Source organism: Myotis nattereri (assembly GCF_964212035.1).
Source record: "Myotis nattereri genome assembly, chromosome: 11".
Taxonomy (NCBI): Eukaryota; Metazoa; Chordata; class Mammalia; order Chiroptera; family Vespertilionidae; genus Myotis; species Myotis nattereri.
The window spans coordinates 82,312,626-82,339,421 of NC_138086.1; the positions used below are offsets into that span (position 1 = coordinate 82,312,626).

General features: G+C 55.1%; 1 protein-coding gene across 1 annotated transcript; it reads right to left on the bottom strand.

Moving 5' to 3' along the window:
• Positions 1-3,492: 3,492 nt before the first annotated feature.
• Positions 3,493-25,830, bottom strand: SPMIP7 (sperm microtubule inner protein 7; the record flags this gene model as incomplete). Its single annotated transcript, XM_081102280.1, has 9 exons — positions 3,493-3,639; positions 5,753-5,860; positions 13,387-13,494; positions 14,211-14,252; positions 14,987-15,054; positions 17,485-17,623; positions 18,150-18,226; positions 19,405-19,502; positions 25,272-25,830. 9 exons carry the CDS (start codon positions 25,828-25,830, stop codon positions 3,519-3,521), a joined length of 1,320 nt encoding a protein of 439 aa, XP_080958406.1. The 3' UTR covers positions 3,493-3,518.
• Between the last annotated feature and the right edge of the window lie 966 nt (positions 25,831-26,796).

The window sequence follows — 26,796 nt, forward strand, 5'->3', positions numbered from 1 at the left end:
CCAGCGTGTCGAGTGGGGTTTGGAAATGCCCCCTTCCCTGCAGAAACAAACTAGTACCCAGGTCGCTCAGCGGCTCTGGCTACCCCCAACCCAGAGTCCCATTGTCTCTCCTCGAGGCTACTCTCCCAGCACCTGCCCCTCCGGCCACCTGGAGACCTGGCCTGCAGCTCCGCACTGGGGCTCCCTCCACACAGACCCTCCCGGACTCTCCAGGCTGAGTTCCCCGCCCGCCTTCTGTCTGCCCTCAGCACACTGCCCACGGACACGCCCCCTCAGCCCAGGCTCAGTCTGCAGAGCGCGAGAGCCAGGAAGTCAGGCTGCTCCGTCCACAGGTGACAAGTGGGACCACTCGGGCGGCCGCGGGCAGGCGGCTTGGCACAGCCCCTTCCTGGGCCTGGGGACGCAGGAGCAGTGGCCTGGCTGGTCGGCCTGCAGCCGGGCAGCTGTCTGTCGGGGACATGGAACCGCTGTGAGGACAGCAGCTGTGCGTCCACTCAAAACCAGGCGTGAGCGAGACAGACAAGCGCCTGAGCAGCAGCCACCACAGCCTCGGTGTGTGCCCGCCCGGAGCCCACAGCCTCTGGTGCTGGGACCTCCGACAGCGGAGCTGCCGGCCAGGGCTCGCGGGGCCTTCCTAGTACAGGTGCTGCGCCTCTGCACACGGTGCAGCAGTGGGCTCCTTCCTCCTGATGAGCACTCGCTCCCCTCCCTCTCGGCCGTAAGGCCTGTGCCTCTGCTTCTTTAAGCAAACACACGTGCTCCCTGGGGAGGCTGCTTGCTTGGTGAAACCCTGGAAGTCAAGTTGCGAAGTCTGAACGCGCGCTCCTGGCAGAGTGCAGGACACGTCGGCGTGACCCTGGGGCAGGAGTGGCGTCTGTGGGGATGAAGCCGGCCCTGCTCCGGCCCCACCACGGGGCAGGCTTTGCTCCACGGCTCCTGAGGTGCAGCAATGCTGCTCGCCATTCCTGTTATCTATAAAGGTGGTTGTGGGTATCCTTTGCCTTGTTTCTGTTGGTGCTGTTTTTTAAATCATGGGCTGTTTTTGTAATAAACACTAGAGGCCCGGTGCACGAATTCGTGCACGGGTGGGGTCCCTCATCCTGGCCGGCAATCAGAGCCGATTGGGACCATCTCGCCCAGTCCCGATTGGAGCCAATGGGGGCCAGCCGGCCGGGGGAGGGTCCGCAGGAGATTGGCTGACTGTGGGAGGTTGGCTGTGGGAGCGCATTCCTGCACTGAGCAGCTGCCCCCCTGGGGGTCAGGGCACGTCATAGCTATTGGCTGATCGTCCAGTTGTAACAGTTGCTTAGGCTTTTATATATATACTAGAGGCCCGGTGCAGGAAGATTCCTGCAAGAATAGGGCTTCCTGCAGCCGGAGCAAAGCAGAGAAGGGAGCAAAACCCCCCGAGGCAGGCTTCACTCCCGCCTCTGCCGCCCTGCTTGCTTTTCCGCAGCTTCACTCCCTTCTGCAGCACTTGGCTTCCTTCTATGTTGTCTTCAGTCTTCACTCCCTGCCTGCATATGCAAATTAACCACCATCTTTATTGGGTTAATTTGCATACTCATCTGATTGGCTGGTGGCATAGCGGAGTGACACCAATTTGCATGTTTCTCTTTTATTAGTGTAGATAGATATGAATCTTTTGTCTGATATACTTTCCCAACAGCTTTGTCTTAAAATTTGGGTGGTATATTTTTTATGTTAACAATATATTTTTTCTTCATGATTTCTTGCTTCCTTGGAAAATGTTCTACTCGCACCTATAAACAGATTCTCCTGAATTTCCAGGTAACCTACGGAAAATTCTCCACTAAAGCTGTGTCTCAGGAGCAGTGTACTTTTGTTGTCCGAGGGAGGCCAGCATCTGCCTTTCTGTTTATTTCCAAGTAGTTGTCTCCATATTATCTATTGAAAAAGATCAATACTGTGCTTGGAGGTTTAAATGATCTCTGTATCTGCTCAGTTCCTCCTCCCTTCTATCACGGGGAGTGTGCTGTCATATTGTTGCACATGCGCCATACTGCTGAACAGATACCGTGAAACCCTTTGTTGCTAGAATGCACTTGTGAGCTTGCACTTTCTTGCCGGGGTCCAACCCCAGCAGGTCCAGGGGTTCCCAAAGGTGTAGATGGAGTCAGCGAAGAAGGAATGACACGGAGACAGCGTTCAGTTGATCAGCAGCCTACCAGGATCTCCAGCCAGGATCTCCAGCCAAGTTCTGGTCTGGATCTCCAGAGAGGTTCTGCTTTGGATCTCCAGCCAGGTTCTGTAGCCATGTTCCCTCGCTAGGTTCTCCAGCCAGGTTCTGTCCAGGTTCTCCAGCCAGGTTCAGTCATCAGGTTCTAATCAGGTTCTCTTGCCAATTTCTGTAGTCAGGTTCAGTCCAGGATCTTTTGCCATGTTCTCTCCAGCGAAGTTCTTCTGTCTCTAGGTTCTGTGTAGGTTCTGTCTTCTAAGTTCTGTGTGTAGGTTCTGTCTTCTAAGTTCTGTGTGTAGGTTCTGTCTTCTAAGTTCTGTCTTCTAAGTTCTGTCTCCAGCTTCTGTCTCTAGCTGTCTTGTTACATCTGTATTTATACCAGTTGATTCAATCCTATCAATCTCTATTATAAAGGTTAGGGCGTTTCTTATCTCCATTCCAGGGAGTAAAGATTATGTAGCTTAAGCATGATTGTTCGTAGTTAAAGTGATTAATTACCCGCCTGGCACTTAGTTGAGGGGTTTTATTCCCTCCCTAACTTCAGGGGAAAATCCCTACCTGGGGAAACAACCTTTCTCAGAGAGGAGACCTTGGTTAAAACACATAGTGCCAAGAAGGTGAGCAAACATATTAAGAACAGTATGCCATATATGCCAGGTCCTTTGAAACAGCAAGGATGGACCGGCTCCTGGCACTTTCTCTCCCAGGTGCTGGTACTCCCTGACACGGCCTGATTCTGTGTCATCCTGGAGGCACACGTGGAGAGGAGAGAGCAACGAGTGGGGAGACTGCGCGGGGGAGGGCCGAGGGCAGGAGGCGGGCGTGCGGGTGCTGCTGGAGCAAGTCTCAGCCAGGCCACTGGCTGATGCCACAGTGGACGTGCCTGGCATTTCTGCGTGGCCTCCATGGAGCCTGAGGGCCTGGCCAGGGAGGCTCGTCCTTCCTCAGGGCCTGTCCCCGCGATGCGGCACCATCGCGGCAGGAAGAGCACTGCTTCCCTCTCGGTCAATAGTGACAACAGTTGACAATAGTGGACTCTGGTCTGGACACTGTGCCTTCACGACCACCCATGATCTCTGCCGTCTAAAACCCACATTCACCGGTCAGGACAGGACCCTGGAGGCTGGGCAGCCCCACGCGAAAAGGACTCTCCTTACACAGAGCTTGGCCGCCCACGGCCTCCGTCCCGACCCTCTGCCCGGTCAGAGAAGGGCATCAGACCTCACTTGCCGTCAGAGCGCACGCGGTCTTTTATTCCCAGCAGGGCCCAGCACAGCCCTCCCACGGCCGAGGGGGAGTCTCCCTGGACGGCAGCTCTTCAGTAGCCTATAGTCTGCTTCCTGTTGTTGAAGGGGTTGTAGGGCTTCACCGTTGAGACCATCCGGGACAGCGGTGCCTGGCGACGGAAGAGGGTGACGGCCATGTCTCTCCTCAAGACGCTGAAACACACGGAGGAGAAAGAAAACGAACACATCAACAAGCATAATGGACACAACCTCGTCTCTCTCAACTACAGGTGCCCACGTACCAGAGAGAGGATGTCGAGAAAGAGAAAGTAGGAGTTATTAGTCATTGTGTGCATTGTTTTGTTAATTTTGTTTATTGCATTTTTCCATTTATCACATTACATGCATTATATTGCAATCAGTTTTGTTTTTCTAATATTATTTCTATTGATGTCAGAGAGGAAGGGAGGAGAGAGAGAGAGAGAAACATCAATGATGCGAGGGAATCCTCCATCGGCTGCCTCCTGCACGCCCCACAATGGGGATGGAGCCTGAAACCCGGGCATGTGCCCTGACCGGGAATTGAACCATGACCTCCTGGTTCATAGGTCAGCACTCAACCACTGAGCCACACTGGCCGAGCTGCAATCAGTTGTACTGATTGAGGATCTGTGTCTAGATTTACAGTAGGTGCTAAGAATACAGAAAACCCAGCTAAAAGGAGGGGAGGCTGTCGAGAGGCAGCGGAACAGCCCTGGGATTCCCCGTCTCTGTGGGGGGCTGAGGGTGGGAAGAACTCAGAGGGGTCACCTCTCTGGGCCTGGCGTCCATCCTGTCTCATGTGGACGTGTGTCATGCTGACTCCCTTCAACCACTGCACCCACCTCAACAGCCATGCCCTCGGCCGAGGCCGTGCTCGGCAGGGACAGTGACCAGGTGCCCACGCACTGTGGCACCGGGGCTGCAGGGCTGACAGTGTCCTCCAGAGACCCATGGTTTGGCCACAAGCACCCAGAGGTGGGCTCCCTGGAGCCAGGATGCCCTGTCCATGGGCAGCCCGGCCCCGCACAAGTGAGACCACGGCCAGCCCCAGAGTTCCTGTGGGAGCCCCTCCCCTGAGGCCTCCTGGGCCCTTACAGAATCGACCTCATCTGCAGTGGGAGGTGCCCTCACGGGGCTGCGTCGGTGCTGGAGGAGCACAGACTCCGTGAGCCTGGCGGCAGGAAGCACTCGGCAAGGGAGGTGGCGGCCAGGCTAGCATTCACCGTCCCCTCCTGCAGATGCTTACTGCTTGCTCCCTGTTGGGCTGTGAGCTCCTTGCAAACTGGGTCTGGCTCCTGTGAATTCCCAGCCGCAGTCGACGCTGGCTGACCCGTGGAAGAGTGTGAGGATTAGCCAGCGAATGCCTGAGCCCATGAGAGTGAGAGCCGTGTGGCCCGCACCCGGCCCAGCACCCCGCCCGCCGCTGCCTTTCTGAGGGTCCCAGGAGCCCCTGGGCGGCGCTCGGACTCTGCGGCCCCGCTAACCCGCACCGGCCCCTCCAGGGGCTCCATGGCATCGCCGGCTCCAGCACCACAGAGGCTCCAGGGACTGTGCCCTCCCAGCCGTCTGTCTTCCCATCAGGCTCAGCTCCGGGGAGGCGGGACTGTTTCTGCTCAGCCCATGGGCTCAGTGCCCAGAGCGTGCCCGGCCCAGAGTGGACGCTCCTGAGTGACGGACGGACAAAGGACTGGTCTGCCTAAAGGAGCAGAGGCCCCTGTGCCGGAGAACTGCCGTCCTGTGGACACACACACCCAGCGCCCGAGAGTCCCTCTGGCCGCCGGGCCGCAGCTGCCCTGGTGAGGACGCATCTGCGTTTTCCAAGCCGTGTCGTCTCGGGGCGAGGCCGTCACCGACGCTCAGATGCGGTTTAACGAGTGACCATGAGCTGCTTCTCCAGCAGCCTGAACAACAGGGTTGGTGGCCCTCCCCTCCTGTCTCGTGTTTGCAGTTGGCAGAATGTCTGAAATGTAGGGCTTTGACCAGAGCCCCCCTCCCGCTGGCAACGCGGGTGCCACCCCAAGGAGCGGAGCGCAGTGTCCGCAGCTTGCAGTGTCCGCAGACCAGGGTGTGCAGCGCGGAGCCCAGGGGCGGACACCCGCTGCGAGCGCTTGGAGCTCCCGGCTGCTCCCGGCACAGCCGTGGGGACGAGCTCTCCGTGCCTGGGGACTGGCACCCCATTCTTTACACCACGTGACTCGCCTGTTAGCAGCTAATTGCTCTGTAATGGCAGAGCCATCGCGAGGCGCCCTGGGACCCGGCACATTGACGGATGGGCCATACTCACCGGTGCACCTCCGAGTCCAGCGAGGGGACGGCGGCGGGAACGCGGGTGTTTGCCGGGTGGGTGGCTGTGAAATGGACCTTCCCCGTGTACCCCGGGATGTTGGCAGAGCTGCAGGCAGGTTGAGGGGGGGGGAGCGAGAAGGAAGATGGTGGTGAGTGGCGCACCGTGGCACCAGCACGCGCGCTCGGAATGCAAAGGCGGAGGCCGTCTGAGGCGCCGTCTTCGGGAAGGGGCAGGCGTCTCGCCGGGACTGAGACGCGTACCTCAGGTCCAGGTTTCCTTAGCACCGTGGAACCTGTTTCTCGAACTTAGTTCCTCCCAGAAGGCTGTTCGAGAAGCGATTTGTTCGAAACAGAATCATTTTTCCCCGATAGAAATAATGTAAATTGAATTAATCTGTGCCAGACCCCAAGCGATTCCTGCTCCACCGCGCTGATCTGCCGCGCATGCGCCCTGTGCTGTTTCACCGGCAGATAAGCACTTGGCTCAAGTTGGTGGAACCGCCCCTGCTCGCGCTAAAGGCTCCTCCAGGTGCCACCGCCCTGGGCCCGGGGCTGCCCGCCTCTCCTCGTGCAAATCAACAGCCCTCTCCTCCCTCTGCAATGGCCGCACTGGTCCACAGCCCTTCCCGCCCCAGCAGCGCCAGCTCCGCCTCTCCCCGCGGTGAAGCTGCTCCCCTCTCGCCCCCTCCCCCTCCCCCACCTCCTCCCCCCTCACCCCCTCACCTCCCCCCTCCCCCCACCCTTCCGCCCTCCTCCCTCCCCCCTCCACCCCGTGGCCAGCGGCCTGCCCAGTGCCCTCCGTCCTGTGAGGCATCAACATGAAAGGTTGTCAGGTCGGAAACTGAAGTTCCGGTCGACACCCGAGACAGTTTTTTCTGTGAACGACTCGGTCCAGAACCGAGGGGAGGCCTTCGAGAAATGAGGTGGGCGGCATTTGCGAGTTGGCAGTTACGTGGCTCCGATTCCCAGTGAAGGCAGCTGGTTCCTTCAGAGCAGCCGCCGCCACGGCCTGGTCCTGCCCCACTAGCCGCGGGCACACACCTGCCTCTAAGTGACGCCTCTCTCGTCACCATGAATGCTCTGCACCACGGCTTTCCCTGATTTCCTGAAACCGCACACCTGTAGCCTGTACAGCCCCCTCCTCTGCTTCCCCCCATCCCGCCAGCCGGGGGTGGGGGGGGACGAGCAGAGCACGTGCGGAACCCCCTCTCCAAGCCTCCCCTGCGCCCAGGGGCACAGCCTGTGCCCTGCAGAGGCTTCTGCACCTCTAGGGCATGTCCTGGGGAGGCGGCTCGGGGCCCAGTGCTGCCCCAGACGGGGGTGGGGGGGCTCCCCTCCAGGGCCGGGGAACGCGCTCCAAGAGGCAGGAACGCACAGCGATTGGGCATGAGCGTCCCTCCCACACGGCACCCCCTGCACTCAGTCCACATCCTCGGGGCTAGGCCTCCGCCTCTGGGGGCTGCTCTGGGGGACGCTGCACCCCCCACCCCCAGCATCAGCCTCCGGCAGAGCACTGGGCGTGTGCAGGGCCAGAGGTCAGAGAAGAACGGGTCCCTGACAGGCCTCATGTGTCTCCTCCCAGGGGGCACTGTGACTACTCGCTGACCTCCCTGCTGGCAGGGACACGGCAGGAGCACCAGCGCTCACAGGAGGGAGCTCGCACCCGGGGCAAGAGCAGAACACACAGAACCAGCCAGTGGATCTCACGAGGCCGCAACAGGGAGCTGAAGGGCAGGGCCCCCACAGGAGCCGGCCCCCCCCAGCCCTAGGCAACGCCCTGAGCAGCTGGGAGGCTACTGTGCGGGCAGCCCATGGGCCTCACTCAGCCTGGGCTCTCGGGAGCGCCAGTGGCAGTGGCCACAGGGACTTTGTACTTTGGTGCTCAACTACCTTCAGTGGAAACACACAGTATTAAAGAAATCAGAGATGCACAGAGAGCCCAGCCCAGAGGGGGAGGGGAGGGGAGGGGAGGGGAAGGGAGAGGAGGGGGAGAGTGCAGACAGCTGTCCAGATGTGGAGACGTGCTGCCAAATGCTGGGCACACTGCACTTCGGGGCTTCGGGAGGCCCTGTGATCCCAACCCCCGTGGCCTGGGCTCCCCGTGGGCGGTGTAGTGGGGAGCTGTGGAGAGCCACAGTCTCGGGTGGGCTGGCAGCACCTGGTGCAGAACCGGCACCGCCGATTCCGGGCCGTGCCCCTCGGGGCTTCTTGGAATCTTCTTGAACAAGCTCAGGAATGTCAGAGAAGTACCCCAGAGCGAAATGCTTCCTGTGTGTCTCCCCAAACACGCACGCTTCCATGCGGTCGCAGGAACCCGCCTCTGTGACGGGCTTTCCCCCCCACAAACACCTGCAGAGCCGGGCCCTGGAGGGTCAGCAGAGCCGGGCCCGGAGGGGAGAGCGGTGGGGAGCCGGGCAGCCGGCTGTGTCCTGGGAGGGGCCGGGTGAACAGCGGCACCCAGCTCCCTGGGGGACAGCTCCCCGTGAGCACAGCACAGGGCTGCCCACGACATCATGGACGCGCTATATCCCACTGCGTCGTCTCTGATGATAAGCCAGGAGCAAGGAGGCCGAATGGAAGACCAGCTGTGGGCTCGAGGGACGGATTCAGTCCCACAGGGAACTGACGTCGTCTGGAAGGGCCAGTTGTCCCCGTGCGGCTGCTCCTCCGACCGCTGGACCCTCAGGGTCCGCAGGGCAGGCTCCGTCCACCCCGGGCATCGCAGGCCGGGCGCAGCTCTCCAATGGGGGGAACTGAGACCACCCCCTTGAAGGCGGACTTCAGGGGAGGGGCGCCGTCAGAGCCCCAGCTCAGGAAAGCAGAGAAGAGTCCGCATTTTCCTCTCTCAGTTGTCAGTTCTTTGAACACCGCCTGTAACCAGTTCCAAAAATACACCCGGACTTCTCACTACCAGGTAAACTGGCAGGAGTCACTGCCTAAGTCAGTGGTTCTCAACTTGGCTGCACATTAGAACCACCTGGGAATCTTTGTAAAATCCTGATTTCTGGGCCTCATCCTCCAGACATTCTATTTCTTTGTTGTGGGGCGGGGCCACAACATTAGCAACAAAGAAACAGAATTTCCGGAGGGTGAGGCCCAGAAGTCAGGATTTTACGAAGATTCCCAGGTGGTTCTGATGTGCAGCCAAGTTGAGAACCGCTGACCTAAGTGTACACCCAGCTGGTTTGTTCAGCAACGCAGAGCAAGCTGGAAGCTACTCACTGGGAGGTAAGGCAGTGTGGTGAGCGGGAAGGAGAGCACAGGTGTGTGCACTTCAAGGCCAACCAGGCTGCAGAGAACACGGAACAAGCATGCTACCTGGGGAACGCAGGCATGTCACACGGTCAGAGCCCCGGTGAGCACACGCCTCTGGATACACGTGTGACTGATATCGCAGGGAGGGCCGCGCCCAGGCACCTCTAAAGGCGCCCGTGAATCGCCTGTTTAACCCTCACGTGTGCCGTGTCGCTGTGGGTCTGGGGTCAGGCCCCTTTCACAGACGTGGGCCTGGGGCGTCAGAGCGTCTAAGTGCTGTGCCCAGAGCTAACTCGGCGCAAGTGGCAGGACGGACCCCAGGCAGAGGCCAGGGCGGGAGCACGTGCACCGGCCCCCGGGCTGAGCCAGGAGAGCCGTCCGGGGACAGCGCCGCGCGGGGGTGGGTGCGAGTCCAGTCACCTGGCCTGTCCATGGAGCGCCGCTGGCAGGTGCAGAGCAGGCGGAGGGCGGGCGGGCTCCTGATGGCCTCCAGCTCAGGACTGCAAATGCCCACGTGGGGCTTAAAGAGCCCCAGGGGCCAGAGACACGCACGCAAAGTTAGAGGGTGAGAGCCACAAAGGGGCGTGGGCCCGGGCCCGGGCCCAGGGCAGCTGCATGTACCTGCAGGGCCGCCCTGCCAGCTGCGTGCCCTCACACAGGGCTGGAGGCTCTGAGGTCCTCTGGGAGCCATGCCACCCAGGTGCAGAGCTGGTGCAGGGCACGCTGGGGGGTGGGGAGCAGTGGGAGGGGCACCCCACGAGGTCCAGGCTGGCTTCGGGAGGCCTGGGGTGGGGCGCAGCAAAAGGGAGGAGAAGGGAGGCCATGAGTTGTGGCTCCTCTGCTGCCACCGTTGCTGGAAACCCGGGCAAGGCGAGCACCGTATGGTCCCCGACTGTCTCTCTGGATGAGAGCGACGCAGGCCTCAGGGCAGTCAGGAGCCGACCCGCCGATTCTTCCCTCCTGTTCTGGGGACCTGCAGCTGCCCTGGCAGCAGGGGCACCCCATACCGGGAGGGGGAGGAGGCTGGGAGCAGGGTGAGGGAGGAGTGTGCTGGCCTGGCCCGGCTCTCCCGCCTCAGCGCCCTCACCCAGGCGCCCCTCACACAGGCGCCCCTCACACAGGAGCCCCTCACCCAGGCGCCCCTCACACAGGCGCCCCTCACACAGGCGCCCCTCACACAGGAGCCCCTCACCCAGGCGCCCCTCACCCAGGCGCCCCTCACACAGGCGCCCATCACCCAGGCGCCCCTCACACAGGCGCCCCTCACACAGGAGCCCCTCACACAGGCGCCCATCACCCAGGCGCCCCTCACACAGGCACCCCTCACACAGGCACCCCCTCAGAAAGCCTGGATGAGACCGAGAGGAAGAGCCGTGCTCCCCCCAGCAGGACGGAGCCCCCTGCACTCAGCTCCCCAGCTTGCCGGCCCCAGGACCGGACTGATGCAGCTGCCATCGCGGGCGCTGCTGTTAGCTCCATGTGGTTTAGAGAAGCAGCACGTTCTGTTTAGAGACCCCCATCCATGCACTGAAGTCACCAAGAGGGCGAGCAGGGCAGGCGCAGTCCGGTGGAGATGGCGTCCGTGGGAAGGGACTGGTGAGGCGGTCGGGAGGAGCGCAGGTGGTTAGAGACATTCCTGAGGTGCTCCCTCTCTAGGGAGAGGGGCGGGGGCGGGGGACAGCGCTTGCTTGTTACTCTACTTCACACGGAGCAGGGAGCATGTTTGTATCCGTATTTCCTAATGAAATCGGAAGCACTTCTTTGTGAAATGAGGGACATCCACAAAACAACAATAAAGATAAATTTTTTAAAAAGGTTAAGAATATGTTCAGGTGGAAACCTAATCTAAGGAAGAAGCTCTGCACCTCGCGGGCCCTCTAGTGCCCAACCTGGGTAACTGCAGTTAACGTCCTGATCCCTCGCTGATCTCCGGGGCAAGGGAAACCACACACACACACACACACACACACACACACACGCACACACACACACGCACACGCACACCGTGACGTCACACCACACAGGCTGTGCCCAGGAGGAGAGCACCAGCAGCCGGAGACACGGCCGAGGGGGAGGACGCCCCCCGAACCACCGGACAAGGGCCCAACACCCGAAGTTTATAAAGAGCTTAACACCACTCAACACCAACACACACCAAACCATGCAACTCAGAAATGGGCAGAGGCCTGGACAGACGCTTCTCCCAGAGGACACACCGACGGCCAGCAGACACCCGAGAATAGAAGCTCAGTGTCACCGACCGTCAGAGAGAAGCCACTTAAGCCAGGTGGCATCACCGCACACCCGTCAGCAAGGCCGCGGTGAACACACCAGCAAACAGCGCGGGCGAGGACGCGGAAGAGAGGTCCCCTGTGCGCTGCTGCTGGGCTGCAGGCTGGTGCAGCCGCCGTGGGGGACAGCGTGGCGTTTCTGGAGAAGACTGGACACGGAACTGCCTTATGACCCACGGTCCCACTTCTGGGAATTTATCCAAAAACCCGGAAACACTAACTGGAAAGCACATGCGCCCCTATGGTCACTGCAGTGTTGCCCACAACAGCCTCGCTGCGGAAGCGCCCAGTGCCCTCGGCGACAAGGGACGAAGAAGCCGGGGCTGCGTGCATGGAGCCCCTCGGCCACAGGAACAGGGACAGCTGACCACGTGTGACAGCATGGAGGGGCCTGGAGGGCGTTACGCTCAGTGAGGTCCGTCAGTCAGAGGAAGACAAGTACCCTGACTTCACATACATGTGGAAGCTGGAGAACAGTATCAGCAACAAACCAAATGGAAACAGACTCACAGATGCAGAGAACAGATGCAGAGAACAGACTCAAGCGGGGGGGGGGGGGGGGTTGGGGGAGGGGTGAAGGGACTGAGAAGCACAGCTGGGAAGTCCCCCCACAGTCACGGGGGCGTGATATAGCACAGGAAACAGCCAGGAAGATGGTGACACGACGCCCGGGCCAGGTGGGCACTGGGAATAGCGAGGGGAGCCCTGTGTCAAGAACACGATTGTCTGGCCACTCAGCTGTCACCCGAAACCAATACATAATAACAATAAAAAAGCAGAATTAACAGCAAAATGGAGCAGAACGGCCGCTCCCTAATGTGTCCAAGGGAAACCGTGAATTCACACCGAGTGTCAGACATGCTGCCCGGCTGCTCTTCTCTCTTTGAAGGTGACCCAAGGGGATGTTCCCATTTTTGGTAGCAAAATGCTTCATAAAACTATTCACAATGCAAACGTGCACCTCAAAGGAGAACATTATTAAGTTTTATGCCTGTTGAATATTTTTAATTGCTTTGTCCCATATCCTTCCTTTAAAATTTTAGAATGATTCTGTTTAAAGGCATTTCCTTTCAGAACTTACTAGAGGCCAGTGCACAAATTCATGCACCAGTGGGGTCCCTCGGCCTGGCCTGCGGATGGGGCTGAAACCAGCTGCAAGAGGGCGCAGGCCAGGCCGAGGGACCCCACCGGGGCCAGGGAGAGACGCGGGAGGTGGACCAGCCAGGGAGGGACCGCGGGAGACTGACCAGCCAGGGAGGGACCGCGGGAGGCTGACCAGCCAGGGAGGGACCGCGGGAGGCTGACCAGCCAGGGAGAGACGCAGGAGGTGGGCCAGCCAGGAGGACCGCGGGAGGCTGACCAGCCAGGGAGAGACGCAGGAGGTTGACCAGCCAGGAGGGACCGCGGGCAGCTGACCAGCCAGGGAGGGACCGCGGGAGGCTGACCAGCCAGGAGGGACCGCGGGCAGCTGACCAGCCAGGGAGGGACCGCGGGAGGTTGACCAGCCAGGAGGGACCGCGGGCAGCTGACCAGCCAGGGAGGGACCGCGGGAGGCTGACCAGCCAGGAGGGACCGCGGGAGGCTGACCAGCCAGGAGGGACCGCGGGAGGCTGACCAGCCAGGAGGGACCGCGGGAGGCTGACCAGCCAGGAGGGACCGCGGGAGGGCTCCAGGGCGTGTCCGGCCGGTCTCGCTCAGTCCTGATCAGCCGGACCCCAGCAGCACGCTCACCTATCGGTCGGAGCATCCGCCCCTGGTGGTCAGTGCACGTCATAGTGACTGGTTGAGTGGCATTAGCATATCATTAGCATATTACGCTTTGAGTGGTTGAACAGCCAACCGGTCAACCAGACACTTAGCATATGGTTTTATTCTACAGGATGGGAGAGTCCCTCCTCTGGACTCGGCCCCATGTCGAGGGCTGAGGGGAGTCTTGGCAACACGTAACCTCCTTTGACCATCAGTCACTCAGCAAAGTCACCTTTCTCCTCAACCCACGCTCAGAGCTTCTTCCTTCCCTTACAGTAACACCCATCACCACGCTTCCTCCTTAACAAAAAGCCCGGGCAGTTACGAGGGGACTCACCAGCCTGTCTGTGAGTGAAGGATTTTGGAGCTCCGAGGCTTGGCCAGAGATGTGATGTCTCCGGAGGGGTTGTCAATGTCGTCAGCGTTGGTGGCCTGCACGTGGCCGCTGGGAGCAGGAAAAGAAAGGACAGCACAGGTTTCTTTCTAAGAAATCGGAAGGAACAAATAAACAGTGTCCTACCTCCCCCAGATTATTTGCCAAAACAGATCAAAAATTGACAATGCGAAAGGAAGGAAGGAAGGAAGGAAGGAAGGAAGGAAGGAAGGAAGAAAGGGAAGGAGGGAGGGAGGGAGGAAGGGAGAGAGAGGGGGGAGGGAGGGAGGGACGGAGGGAGGGAGGGAGGGAAGGAAGGGCATGATGATGGAACAATTTGCCTAAAAAATAGGGAGAGGTTTTCTTTCTCAGAATAGGAGTTGCCAGGCTCTTGTGAATGTAAGTTTGGACCAGAGTGAGAGGAATGGCTGCCTGTGCTTCCGAGCACAGAAAGGCTGTTTCTGCAAAACTGACAGCCCATCTGTGGCCCTGCACTGAGGCCCTGGGATGACCATCTGTGGACCCCGGGAGGCGGCCCGGGCAAGGCAGGGGTGGGACCTGCAGAGCTAGCAGGGTCCCAGGAGATGGAACCCGGGCCACTAGCAATGCGCCTTTCTGTGCTGAAACCTGTGACAGGGCTCTGAGGAAAGTCCTGACACTGAGCAGGCGCTAGGAAAGTGCTAGGAAAGTGTTAGCATCTGTGACTAGGCATATGCTGCCGAAAGGAGTGAGGCACAAATGTTTAGATGTGAATCCAGCCATTTTAAAACATTGGGAACATTACTTACGTGTAGAGAGGAATGTATTTGCTTCTAGAACTTGGACTCACACTTAGGAAAAGAGAAAATACGGGCAGTTGAGTTCTTGATATTAACTTACAAAACCTCCACTTGTTATAGTATTTATTTTCCAAATAAAAACTGAGCTTTCAGAGCCATCGCATAGGAAGTGGCCTCTACAAGTTTCTAATGTTAAACAGGAATCACGTAAAGTTGTTGTTGTAAGTGAAAATCAAACACCGAACAAACTGGCTCCCAGCTCTCAGGGACACGTGTTTGCTGACGCAATGACCTCGCGCCAGCGTGCATCTTCCCACGTGTCTTCCTTCTGCTCTGCACTCCCTTAGTGATCACACGTGGGCTGTGGGTTGTAGTGAGAACCAAAATAAAGGGACTTTCAAAAGCAGAAGTGCCATTTTTTAGACTAAATGAAAAAAATACCTATGTGGAAGGATCTGTAACAAACCCATCACTCTTAGTGTTAGTAGAACCCTAAAGAAGGAGAGGACACGAAGTCTGATAAAAATAATTTCTCCTCCCCGAAGCCCACAGCTGCCACCTGGGAACACCTGGTGTCCCTGGGGGCGCTCGGGTGCTGCGCTGTGCCACCTGAGCAGTCCAGCCGTTAGCGGGTAAGAGGCAGGGCGAGGAGGCAGCGGCCTGAGCACCCGCAGGGGATGGGGTCTGCGGCCTCCGGGAAGCCCTCCCACAGGGGCTGGGGCATCAACTCCTGATCAGCATGCGATGGGGAGGCCTGGGGGAAGCACGTTAGGGATGCAACTTACAAATTGACTGGTTTTGCCGGAACCAAGAAGGATCTCGTCTGAAATCTGTCCCAGAGTCCACCGACCATCTAGAACCATCAGAACGGGCGACAGACACTTAAAGAGCAAGTCACTGTGAGGCAGGCACAGGCTCCACCTGCTGCTCCTCAGACGCCAGCCCAGGGTCCTCACTGCCCCGTCACCCCAGAGGCAAGCCCAGGCTCCCCAGGAAAAGCATCCCAGTTTCCCTCACAACTCGCCGGCTCCAGAGCCACTCCTGGCCTCGGCCCCTTAACGCCAGCTGTGCTCTCACAGCTGGAACCGGCCACATCCCCCTCCTTCAGGACGAAGCCCCGGGAAGGTCTGGCTGTGGTTTTCACCCGAGACTGTGCTGACATGGATCCACCTTCGTGCCCGCTGCAGCCCCAGCCGGGTCTCCTGTTCCCTGACAGCCCCCCCCCCCGCCCTCCCCTCGAACCGCCTCATGCGGGAAGGACTTTGGATAGCAGCATAATTTAATACCATTATCTGTAATAATATGACCAAGATGTAATACTTTCATGTAGCTGAGAAATCCTTAAAAAAAATAGCGATAAGTCAGACACTTCCTTTTGTCCTTTAATTGAATTTCGATATGAAAATCCCCTGCTGAGACCATATTAAAGCCGTTTTCCTCACTTATTATCATTTCCCCTGGAAAAGCTGAAGAAGTTTTGCAGGCTAACGTGGGCTGCTGGACCGCTTAGGGTCCACGGTGAGGATGGACTGCAGTGTCGCCGGGTCCTTTGCAGACCGGTGGGCTTTATGTGCGCACATTAAAACTCCACGGTGGGCACAGGCCCAGGGCCTGCCCGGCTCCTGAGAAGTGAGGAGGGCAGGGAGGTGAGGGCACCCGTGGGAGCAGATCTGCCAGCGCAGAGCAGGGCTGCTGGGAGGCCGAAGTGAGGTCTGAGGTGCTAAAACCTGGTGGGTTCTTGGGACTCAGCCTGGAAGAAACAGCGATGAAGGCGGTGGAATACCATTTGCAACAGACAAGGCCTGAGGAGGAGCGTGGGCCTGACGCCGGCCAGGGCAGCACAGGCTGCACTGATGGGTGACGGAGGGCGCGTGGGGGCCGGGCGGGCGGAGGATGAGGAAGAGCAGGAGAGACGGGCTGGGGGGCCTGTGCCGGTCGGGGGGGCCTGTGCCGGTCGGGGGGGGCCTGTGCAGGTCGGGGAGGCCTGTGCCGGTCGGGGGGCCTGTGCCGGTCAGGGGGGCCTGTGCCGGTCGGGGGGCCTGTGCCGGTCGGGGGGGCCTGTGCCGGTCAGGGGGGTCTGTGCCGGTCAGGGGGGCCTGTGCCGGTCGGGGGGGCCTGTGCCGGTCGGGGGGCCTGTGCCGGTCAGGGGGGCCTGTGCCGGTCGGGGGGCCTGTGCCGGTCGGGGGGGCCTGTGCCGGTCGGGGGGGCCTGTGCCGGTCGGGGGGGGGCCTGTGCCGGTCGGGGGGGCCTGTGCCGGTCAGGGGGGCCTGTGCCGGTCGGGGGGGGGGGCCTGTGCCGGTCAGGGGGGCCTGTGCCGGTCAGTGGGGTCTGTGCCGGTCGGGGGGCCTGTGCCGGTCAGAGGGGCCTGTGCCGGTCAGGGGGGCCTGTGCCGGTCGGGGGGCCTGTGCCGGTCAGGGGGGCCTGTGCCGGTCGGCGGGGCCTGTGCCGGTCGGGGGGCCTGTGCCGGTCAGGGGGGCCTGTGCCGGTCGGGGGGGCCTTTGCCGGTCGGGGGGGCCTGTGCCGGTCAGGGGGGCCTGTGCCGGTCGGGGGGCCTGTGCCGGTCAGGGGGGCCTGTGCCGGTCGGGGGGCCTGTGCCGGTCGGGGGGCCTGTGCCGGTCAGTGGGGTCTGTGCCGGTCGGGGGGCCTGTGCCGGTCGGGGGGGCCTGTGCCGGTCGGGGGGGCCTGTGCCGGTCGGGGGGCCTGTGCCGGTCAGTGGGGTCTGTGCCGGTCGGGGGGCCTGTGCCGGTCGGGGGGCCTGTGCCGGTCGGGGGACAGGCTCACTGTGCAAAGTGCGCTGCCCCGAGGCGTGGCGGAGAGGGCCTGTGGGAGCAGCTCCGGGCTTGGCGTGGCCACCACAGCCCGAGACGAATCCGGTGTTGAGAAATGGAAAGAACCGGAGGCGGCTCTGTTTCCCAGACCCAGGCCGTCCCTTTCTGCCTCAAAAGCTCAGCGCCAGCCCCGTCGGGGAGCACGTCCTCCGCACAGGTCTCGGGGCCGTGCCACCCTGGCCCTCCCCGTGCACCCCTGCTCTTCAGTGTGGGCAGTGAGCAGGCAGTGCAATGCCTTCTGGGAAAGCGGCGCCTTACACACACGCCTGAAGTACAACAGATCATGTTACAGTATGGAGCTGACTGATGACCTTTATGATGATGGCACTGCCCACCAGACGTGCACAGATTCCCTCGTTCTTTCCGCAATTCTTAGCAATAAAATAAGTCTTACTGTTGCGCAGTTTGGGAGTTCGGGTCAGTAAGTGAGACGCTGCGCCCGGGCGGCCCCTGACCTGAGTTACTGCCGGGACCCTCTCGTATCTTTTCTGTGTGAAGCACTGTGAGACGGGGTCGGCAGCTCTTTCCACTGTGGTCTCCTCTGGGTCGAGTTTTGGCGCCAGCATCTTGTCCCAGGGAACGCTTTCGTAAGCTCTGGAAAGTGTTACATGATCGCCTTTTATGGAAACACATGTTCAGTTCTAGTTCACCACAATATCTTACACTGAACCAGGCAGAATTCTAAGGTGCCCCCCCATCTCTGCCCCCCCATATATGCCATGGACAATCACCTCCCCTCAGGTGTGGGCGGGGCAAGTGGGTGTGGGAGACTATCACGCTCATGATACTCTGTATGGCAACTGCATATGGCAAAGGGATTGTGCACATGCAATGAGGTCCCTAATCAGCTCCTGTTTTCTCTGATACTGCACTCACCTCCTCTCTCTCTCTCTCTCTGAGCATTTCCGTTCTATTTTGGTTTTCCTTTTTTAGTAAACATAGGTTTTTTTAGATTCTTCCTTGACCTGTTTATGTTAGCAATAACATAAGTAACTAAATATCTCTATCTGATGTTTTCTGAATTTCTCATAGGACTCAGGATAATGGAGACACAAAGGGGCTATATCATTAAGTATAAAATAAAATTTTAAATCAAAATTCTATTTGAAAAAGTTCTTACCTTTGTGTCGAGGACATATAAAACAAGTCCTTCGCATCACGTTTCTTGTTTGGCTGTGCAGGGAGCTCTCTCTCCTCCTAGAAGGCATGAAAAAAAGACCAGCCGTAAGCGGGGATGGACGATGCCTCGAGTCAGCCTGCTCCCTCTCCCTTTCTTCCCTTTTCTTCTTCGACAGCATCTGTGGGGTCACCTAGTATATGCTTCCCGGCTTTCCTCTGCTGCCTGGGAAATTCACATTTTGCATATATTCTCCTAATGATTAAGTTAAAATTCACAAAGATGTATATCAAAGTTAACATAAAGTCAGATTTTTATGAGAAAGCCCTTGAATATTTAATGTTGACAAATAGCGTTTAATTCCATAAAATTGCAACATTTAAAAAAACCTTCTGTCTTGTCTAATAACACAAGCACATTAGTTCTGAAATATTACCCTCTTCCTCTCTTTCATCTCATTTTATCGACACTAATTCACTGTCAATGTGGCCGCTGTGGTGCCGCCGCCGATGGCCCCTTGTTCACATTCAGCTCCACGCTGCCAGCCCCCAGCCGCTCTGGCCCCTGGTGTCCTCCTTGGCTTTTCCCACCGCGGCCCTTGGTCCTGGTCTTCTCACTCAAGGTCAGTGTTCAGTAATTCTCTCACGGGTGCGAACTTCTCTGGCCCTCTTTTTTAACTCATCCTCACGTCTGAATGATGTTCTAGACGGGCTAGAGGTCTAGTTTATGGTTAGGATTATTTAATAACAAATACGTCTCATTGTCTTTGGACTGCACCGAGTTTAATTGCTTGCAGGTGTTCTGTGAGCTCCCGCCCCTCCGCCCTCAGGTTATAGTTAGGGTATCTGTATTGGTTTTTCTACAGTTCCAAGATAATTTGTTTAGGAGAGGCTATATCTCTGTCATCTGTTTTCAGACTTGTGATGCTTCTTCAGTCTGTGAATTCATGTCCTCTGAGCTGGTGGCTGTCAGCCATGGGCGTCCGTCAGTCCCTGCTGCTGGAGGAGGTGCACTTGCCAGCGATGGGGGTCTGGATTGGGCCCTACCACCTCTACTACTCAGTCCTCCCCTGCAGTAAAGCTGTCAGGGAGGCACAAGATAATGCAAGACACACAATGACTGTGAAGGTCTGCAGGGTGCCTGGCACATAAGGCATATTTTAAAGTGGCAGCTCTTTCGGCTCACATTATAAACACCACAGACAATGAACTAATTTAATTACAAACACTGTATCACACTCCCCGGAAAGGAGCCTTACTTCACAGGCCGCTTCCTCACCGAACGCGTACGTGTGAGTGACTGAGCACGCTTCATGCCGAGGCTGGGGAGGAGCGACTCTCACTGGGCTGGTCCAGCCTGCAAACAAACAGGACACCTTTCCATTAGCCTGCAGCGAACACCCCTTCCACCAGAACTTCCTATGAGAAAGCTGAAATGCATGCTGGGAATTAACTTTTCGGTGGGTTATCCAACAATTTTTCTGATCAGTGAGGACAGGATAGCTCTGAAATTTACATGTTAGATTGTTGTAATAGTGTAGAATTGCTTGTTATTTATTCCTCATTATTGGGAAATTAGGAATTATATTGAGACAAATGAAAACACACAACATAACAAAAGTCATGGCATTTAGCAAAAGTAGCACTGACAGAAATTCATAGGTATAAACCCTTATATTATAGAAGATAGCTCTCAAACCAACAACCTTCATTTACACCTTATGGAGTTAGAAAAAACAACAAACCAAACTCAAAGCTAGCAGAAGGAAGGAAATAATGAAGATTAGAGTGTAGATACAAAATAGAGAAAATTCATGAAAGCAAAGGTTGGTTCTTTGAAAAGAATAGCTAGATTGATAAGAGAGAAAGAAGACTCAAGTAAAATCACAAATAAGCAAATATTACAACTGATTTTACAGAAATAAAAATAATTATAAGAAACTAGAGGCCTGGTGCATGAAATTCGTGCAGAGGTGTGGTCCCTAGGCCTGGCCAGTGATTGAAGTGTGAGCATCTGCCATGGAAGGGCAGGTCCCAGCTGACCTCTGGGCCCTGGGCAGCACCTGGGCCCCCGAGCCCCCATGCACCTCCCTCCACTTAAATCACAGGTGCCCAAGTCCTCACTCGGAGATGCGGTGAGCACGGCTGGACGCTGCAGGCCGAGGTGCAGCGTGGGCCTCTGGGCTGCCCAGCGGCACCACACAGAAGCCAGGTGGGCAGTGCACTCTCTCCCAGCCGGCCTTGCAGACCGGCTCCAGTGCAAACCCACGGGAAGCCCAACCGGCCCCTGTGGCTGCATCCTGGCTCACCCAGAAGAGGTTGCGTGGGTGCAGGGCAGGCTCCTTATGGGCGCCCGGCACCTGAGCATAGAGGCTTCCCTGGCGCACAAGCCCTGGCATCCCGGGGGAGGGTAGCAGAGGGAGTGAGAGTTAGCTCAGCAGACACCCCACATTCTCATCACACATCCATCCCCATCACTCCCACCCCCAGGTAGCCAGCTAGAGGTTGCAGTGCATCGCCAACACCTGCCATGTTCCACACCGCCCCGTGGTGGTCAGCACATGTCATAGCGAGCAGTCAAACTCCTGGTCGAGGGGACAATTTGCACATTAGGCTTTTATTATATAGGATTAGTATGAAGAAAATAATTATATGAAATTACTGTACACCAAGAAATTGTATAACCTAAATGAAATGGACAAATTACTAGGACCACACAACCTACCTAGTCTGAATCATGAAGAAACAAAATATGAACAGACCTATAACTTCTAAGGAAATTGACTCAGTAATCAAATACCTACCCTAAAGCAAAGCTCAGGACCAGACAGCTTCACTGCTGAATTCTGAAAAATGTTTGAAGAAGAATTAATACTAGTCCTCCCCAGGCTCTTCTAAAAAAAAAAAAAATGAATGAGGAGGGAATACTTCCAAACTCATTCTATGAAGCCATCATTACAGGGATGCAAAAGCCAGACCATATCCTACTAAACACTGATGCAAAATCCTCTCCAGAATACTATGGAAGAGACTTTACGTGCACACCAAGAGGATTATTCACCATGACCAAGTGGGTTTTATTCCTTGAATGCAGGAAACTGGGATTCTGCACTATTGGTGGGATTGTATAATGTGGCAGCTGCTGTGATGAACCGGGTGGAAGTTCCTAAAAAAAACAAACATAGAATCACCATAGGATTGAGCAACTCCACTCCTGGGTACATATTTAAAGAATTGAAAGCAGGTTCTTGAAGAAATATTTGTACATGTGTGTGCATAGCAGCATCATTCACAATAGCCCAAAGGTGAAGCAACCCAAGTGTCCATTGATGGATGAATGGAAAAAAAAGTAGTGCATGCCTAAAATGGAAAAGTACTCAGCTTTACAAGGGAAGACGATTCTGACACATGCTAATACATGGACATTGTTGTCCATGATGACACTATGCTAAGGGAAACATGCCAGTCACAGAAAGACAAACATTCTGTGATTTTACTTATACGATGTATTCAGGGGAGTCAAATTCATTGAGACAGAAAGCAAAACTGGTTTCCAGGGGAGGAGGAGGGGGGAACTAGGGAGTCAGGGTTCAATGGGTAAGAGAGTTTCCGTTTTGCAAGATGGAAAAAGTTATGGAGATGTATTGTGGTAATGGTTGCACAATGCTGTACTTAATACCAATGAACTATATGCACTTAAAAATGGCTGAGAGCTGTGATGGAGCAAATGTTTTTGTATCCCCAAAATTTACATATTGAAGGACTGACCCAAAATGTGATGGTATTTGGAGGTTAGGCCCCTGGGAAGTAATTAGGTTTAGATGAGGTCGTGAGGGTGGGGCTCCCATGATAGGATTAGTGTCTTTCTAAGAGGAGAAAGGGATACCGGAGCTCGCTCTCTCTCTGCCATATGAGAAAACAACGGAAGGTTAGCCTCCTGCAAGCCAGAAGGAGGGCTCTCAACAAGAACTAACTTGATCTTGGACTTCCCAGCCTTTGGAACTGTGAGAAACAGGGACCTGTTGTTTAAGCCACCCAGTCAATGGTATGTTCTTATAGCAGCTCAAGCTGAGACGATGATTTTAAAAAGGTCGGAAGACATACAAAGAGTTACATATATTGCTATTAGGATGCTGAAGGTAGGAAAACCAGAGGTCGCAAGAGGCAACATCTTTTTCTGTCTCTGACAAGGGTGACTGTGTCACCCGTTGCAATGAGAACAAAGAGCAAGCAATAAAGGGTTTGAATGTAATTAGGATAAGTCTGGGACACTTGATCGGTGCACAAGAAAGAAAGCCAACTCTGCGCAACACAGAACTGCCGCATCAGTTAAATGTCTGACAAGCTTGGAATTGGGCAAGAAGCCAGTCATCCAATCGTTTATGACTTGGCTTTGGTATTTATGAAAACCCACTGGAAAGCATACTGGGCTGTGACACGATTAATTCTGAGAAGATGTGCTTCCTTATCAGAATGTCTTAGGAATCACATGGATTCAGGTTTGCTAAAAACTGAAGTTCTTATTTATAAATAACGACTATTTCCAGGATCTACAAAGTCACTGAAAGCCTAGGACAAATTATATTGCAACCAATCCCTGAACTCCTGGCATTATTCTTTGAAAATGTTAATAGCTAATAATAATAAATGCTATTAACTGAATGCTTTACCAGGTTCCAGAAATTATGCTAAGTATTTTACATGTTAACTCATTATTTCTTACACTTTATAAGAAAAGGAGTAATATTGCCAATTTAAGTGTAAAGTGACTGGAAACTCTAGACTTTGCTTAACTTTGTAATATCTAACACTTATTGGTTCATGGTTCATTCCTTAATGTCAGATATGTTTACATGAATTACACTAAATGGCCCTCACTATAATATCATGAAGTAGTTTTACTAGCATGTGAACTTATTTTACAAATAAGGATACATGGACATAGAGAGATTAGTAACCAGCCCAAGGTCATAGTGAAAGTAAGCTTTGTGCCTGGATCTAAGCCCAGACTGTCTGACCCTAGAGCCTATCTTCTGAATTCTGTTTTACTGATCCCGGTAGCACAATATGGAGGCTGGATAAACTCTGTACTCAGTTCTGAGTTGCTGGTACAACCTCTGTTAACCCTAGTTTAGTGGGAAATTAGCTTTAATTTCCTAAACTTGTAATTTGTTGGAAAACAGTTCTTAGGAAAACTTACAGAAACAGCCCAACCTGAGGCTGGGGTTGTCTGCCTACAAGAAAAGTGGCCTACGTGCCTACAGTGGGAGCACTAGGAAAAGTGAATTCTGTTCTCTAAGGAAGAGTCCTCGCCAACGAATGCTGTTATACACTAAAACGTTAGCAAGAGACAGAGCTCCTGGCCTTTGCTGACAGGCTAGAAAAGTAGCTGCTAGTTCAGAATCAGGGCAATGTGCTGTCTGAGATGGACCTGAACTCACCAATGGTCCCCTCATGCACTTACCTAAGACAATTCTGCACCTTAGATAGTATTTGATTCTTGGTAATACTGTTTTTCCCTAAGTAGTATTTCCAATGGATTGTAAAATAATTATTTCTTAAAAACTGGTAGTTGAACTTTATTTACACTCTTCATATGAAAATTCCAAACGAAGGTATTTCCCTAAGCCCTCTGTTAAGTCAACAACTGGAGTGCATATTAAAAGCATAATTCTTATCCTATGCTTACTAGTATATGTCCCCAAATTGCTCTTTCTAGTTCAAAAGCGGGTACCTGGAGGGTAGGGCTCAGAAGCGTGATATTGTGGCGTTATTTCATTCCCTTTACCTTTTTTCTTCCCCCTTTTTCTAGTCTCAGTTACCTATGGCTTCTCTCCATGCAGTGGCAGGAACCACGACTCCCCACTGCTCCACCATATGCTGCTGCCACCGCCCCTCCCCCACTGCCTGCTTAGGCCTCTGGTCTGGGCTGGGTGTGGAGGAGAAGCAGTGCTAGAGGAAGCTCAGCATCTCTTGGCGCCGTGTTTGGCCTTTTCCCTTCCACATGCTCAAACATGTTAGTCTCTTTGCACTTCCCGTCCACCAGACACACTCCCATACAGGAATATTTCTCGTGATTTTCCTTTGCAAGTGTCAGCACTGCTGGCCAGGCTGGCGACATTCTCTGGGAGTGCCGACATAAGGTACAGCTTGTCAGGAGGTTCATCAATTGTGCCTTCAGAGCTGTGTGAAGCTATTTCTGCAGGGGTTGCTTCTCAGCTCCTGTTCTTACCAGACACCAAATTTCACTTTCAACTACTTCCCCATTTCAGCCCCTTAACCTAACTCTCACATAACCATCAGATTTACTTCTTCCAGAGAGATAATGCGGCATGCTACACAATTATCAGCAGCAAATAGAATTTGGCTTGTGGTACAATTAGGTTATCTATCCTATATAACAAAAGCCTAATATGCTAGGTGTCTGACCGTTCAACCAGTCACTATGACACACACTGACCACCAGGGGGCAGATACTCCAACCAGTAGGCTAGCTTGCTGCTGGGGTCTGCTTGATTGGGACTGGGAAAAACAGGCCGGACATGCCCTGGTCCCCTCCTGTGGTCCCTCCCCAGCCCCAATCGTGCACTGGTGGGGTCCCTCGGCCTGCCCTGCACCCTCTCAGAATCTGGGACCCCTCGGGGAATGTCAGAGAGCTGGTTTCAGCCCGATCCCTGCAGGCCAGGCAAAAGGACCCCACTGGTGCACGAATCCATGCACTGGGCCTCTAGTATTTATATAATAAACTAGAAGCCTGATGTACGAAATTCGTGCAAGGGGCTTGGCCCTTGCAACCCCAGCTTCCTCTGGAAGGATGTCCGGAAGGTGGTTTGGTCTAATTAGCATATTATGTTTTTATTAATATAGATTACCCAACATGTAATTTGTGTTGGTCACTTATACTAATGAATGCACTTTTAAACACCAAATATTATTTTACAGATAGATTTATAAAAGGTTTATCATTTTTACTTTTTCCTTACAATTTATAATTTGAAAAGATTTTCTTATTTGGTTCTTTACAACTTTATGTTAAATTATCTACTGAATAATGAATCTTATATCCATGCTCCTTCTCCCTGGTTTCAATATTTAAAAATTATAAAGCCAATGTCACTTTATTTACCTCCAAGTCTTGCTCTGATGGCAGTATCTGAAGTTGCCCTGGAATTCCACTTTCTGTCTTGTTTTAGTTCTTCTAATAAAATTTTTTGCCTTTTTAGCGTTGTTTGAAATCCCGTATCTGGCCTGGGAACTCGTTGTTGAGGTTTCACGTCACTCAAATCCACCAGACTTGGGATGGTTCTGCCAATGCCAGGCTTTAAATCAGCGTCACCACCAGGACTCATGAACCCCGAACAGGGATCACCTAAGGGTACATCATCACGGAGTGGAAATAATGGGTAATCTGGCCCATATGGTGGGGGATAAGGATAGTGTAAATGATAGTTTGGTACGAATGAAGGGGGGTAAGGGTGAAATTTAAGAAAAGCAGGGTTGCATTTCTTTTCCGTTCTCTCACAGTCGTGTCTGTCCTCAATTCCTTTCACAAAAGGCATGTTCATTTTTCTTAAGAGATTATAGTAGTGTGGGTAATCTGCATTCTCAACCGCCTTTGCTCCTGAAAGAATGGACCGTTCAGAGATACTTATCTTCCCAGGTGTGTGCTGTGAATGTATATCCATAGCTTTTCTTGGAAAATTGGGTGACTGCAAATAAAGTGTTTCTGATGACTCCTTTCTCTTTAACAATAAAACATATACTTCCAATAGTTGAGAACTGGTTAGTTTATCGTAACAGTATTGACGTGGCTTTCTAAATGTCGACAAGGTAGGGCTTTTGCTTTTTTCTTTCCGAAGGTAGGTATTTTCTCTTGACCAAAGGACGCACAGGGTGGCAACAAACCGGGGCAGGAAACACAAACAGAACAAAGCCCTTGTTGCTTAGCAACAGCTAGAACGCGGGCACCCTGGGTCCCTCATTTCTTCCTCTGAGAGGTGACAATACACACTGTCGTTGGGCATTTTGTCTTCAGTTGCTGGAGGCTTCCTTCTTGAATGCATTTGCACCAACCGAATAAAATGTTATTTCTAGCGACTCTGTTCTGATTGAGTTGACCCTCCCAGTTGCAGAAAGCAGAGCCATCATTCTCTCGCACGTCCCGGCTATAAATGTCCTTTTAGGCTGATGGGTGGCTCCATTGACACTGTGAGCTCCGGCGGGAAAGCCTCCCTCCCAGGCCGGTGCTGCGTGGAAACCATGTCCGGTCGGGGCAGCCGCTCTTCCTCCCGCGGCCTCCTCCCGGGGGGGGGGGGGGGGGGGGGTCAGGTCTGCTTGCGGTCCCACCGTGTGTGCATCACACTGGCCTCCCCATAAGCTCCAGGGAAGCACCGCGGCTGCCATCCCGGGGCCCGCCGTTACCTGTGGTGCAGGCCCCGCTGTGGGGCTCCGGCAGCCATCAGCCATCAGCCCCGGGAGCATCCGGGGGCCCAGCAATGGCCGCAGCGGGAAAGCGGCTGCAGGCGGGGCTGCTCCCTCGGCTCCGGAACCTGCTGGGGCTGCGTGTGCCGGGGCCACGGTGGCCTGGTGGTCAGGGCCCCTGCACGGCCAGCGTACCGAGGCCCAGGCGCCATGTTAGCCCGGCCCCACCC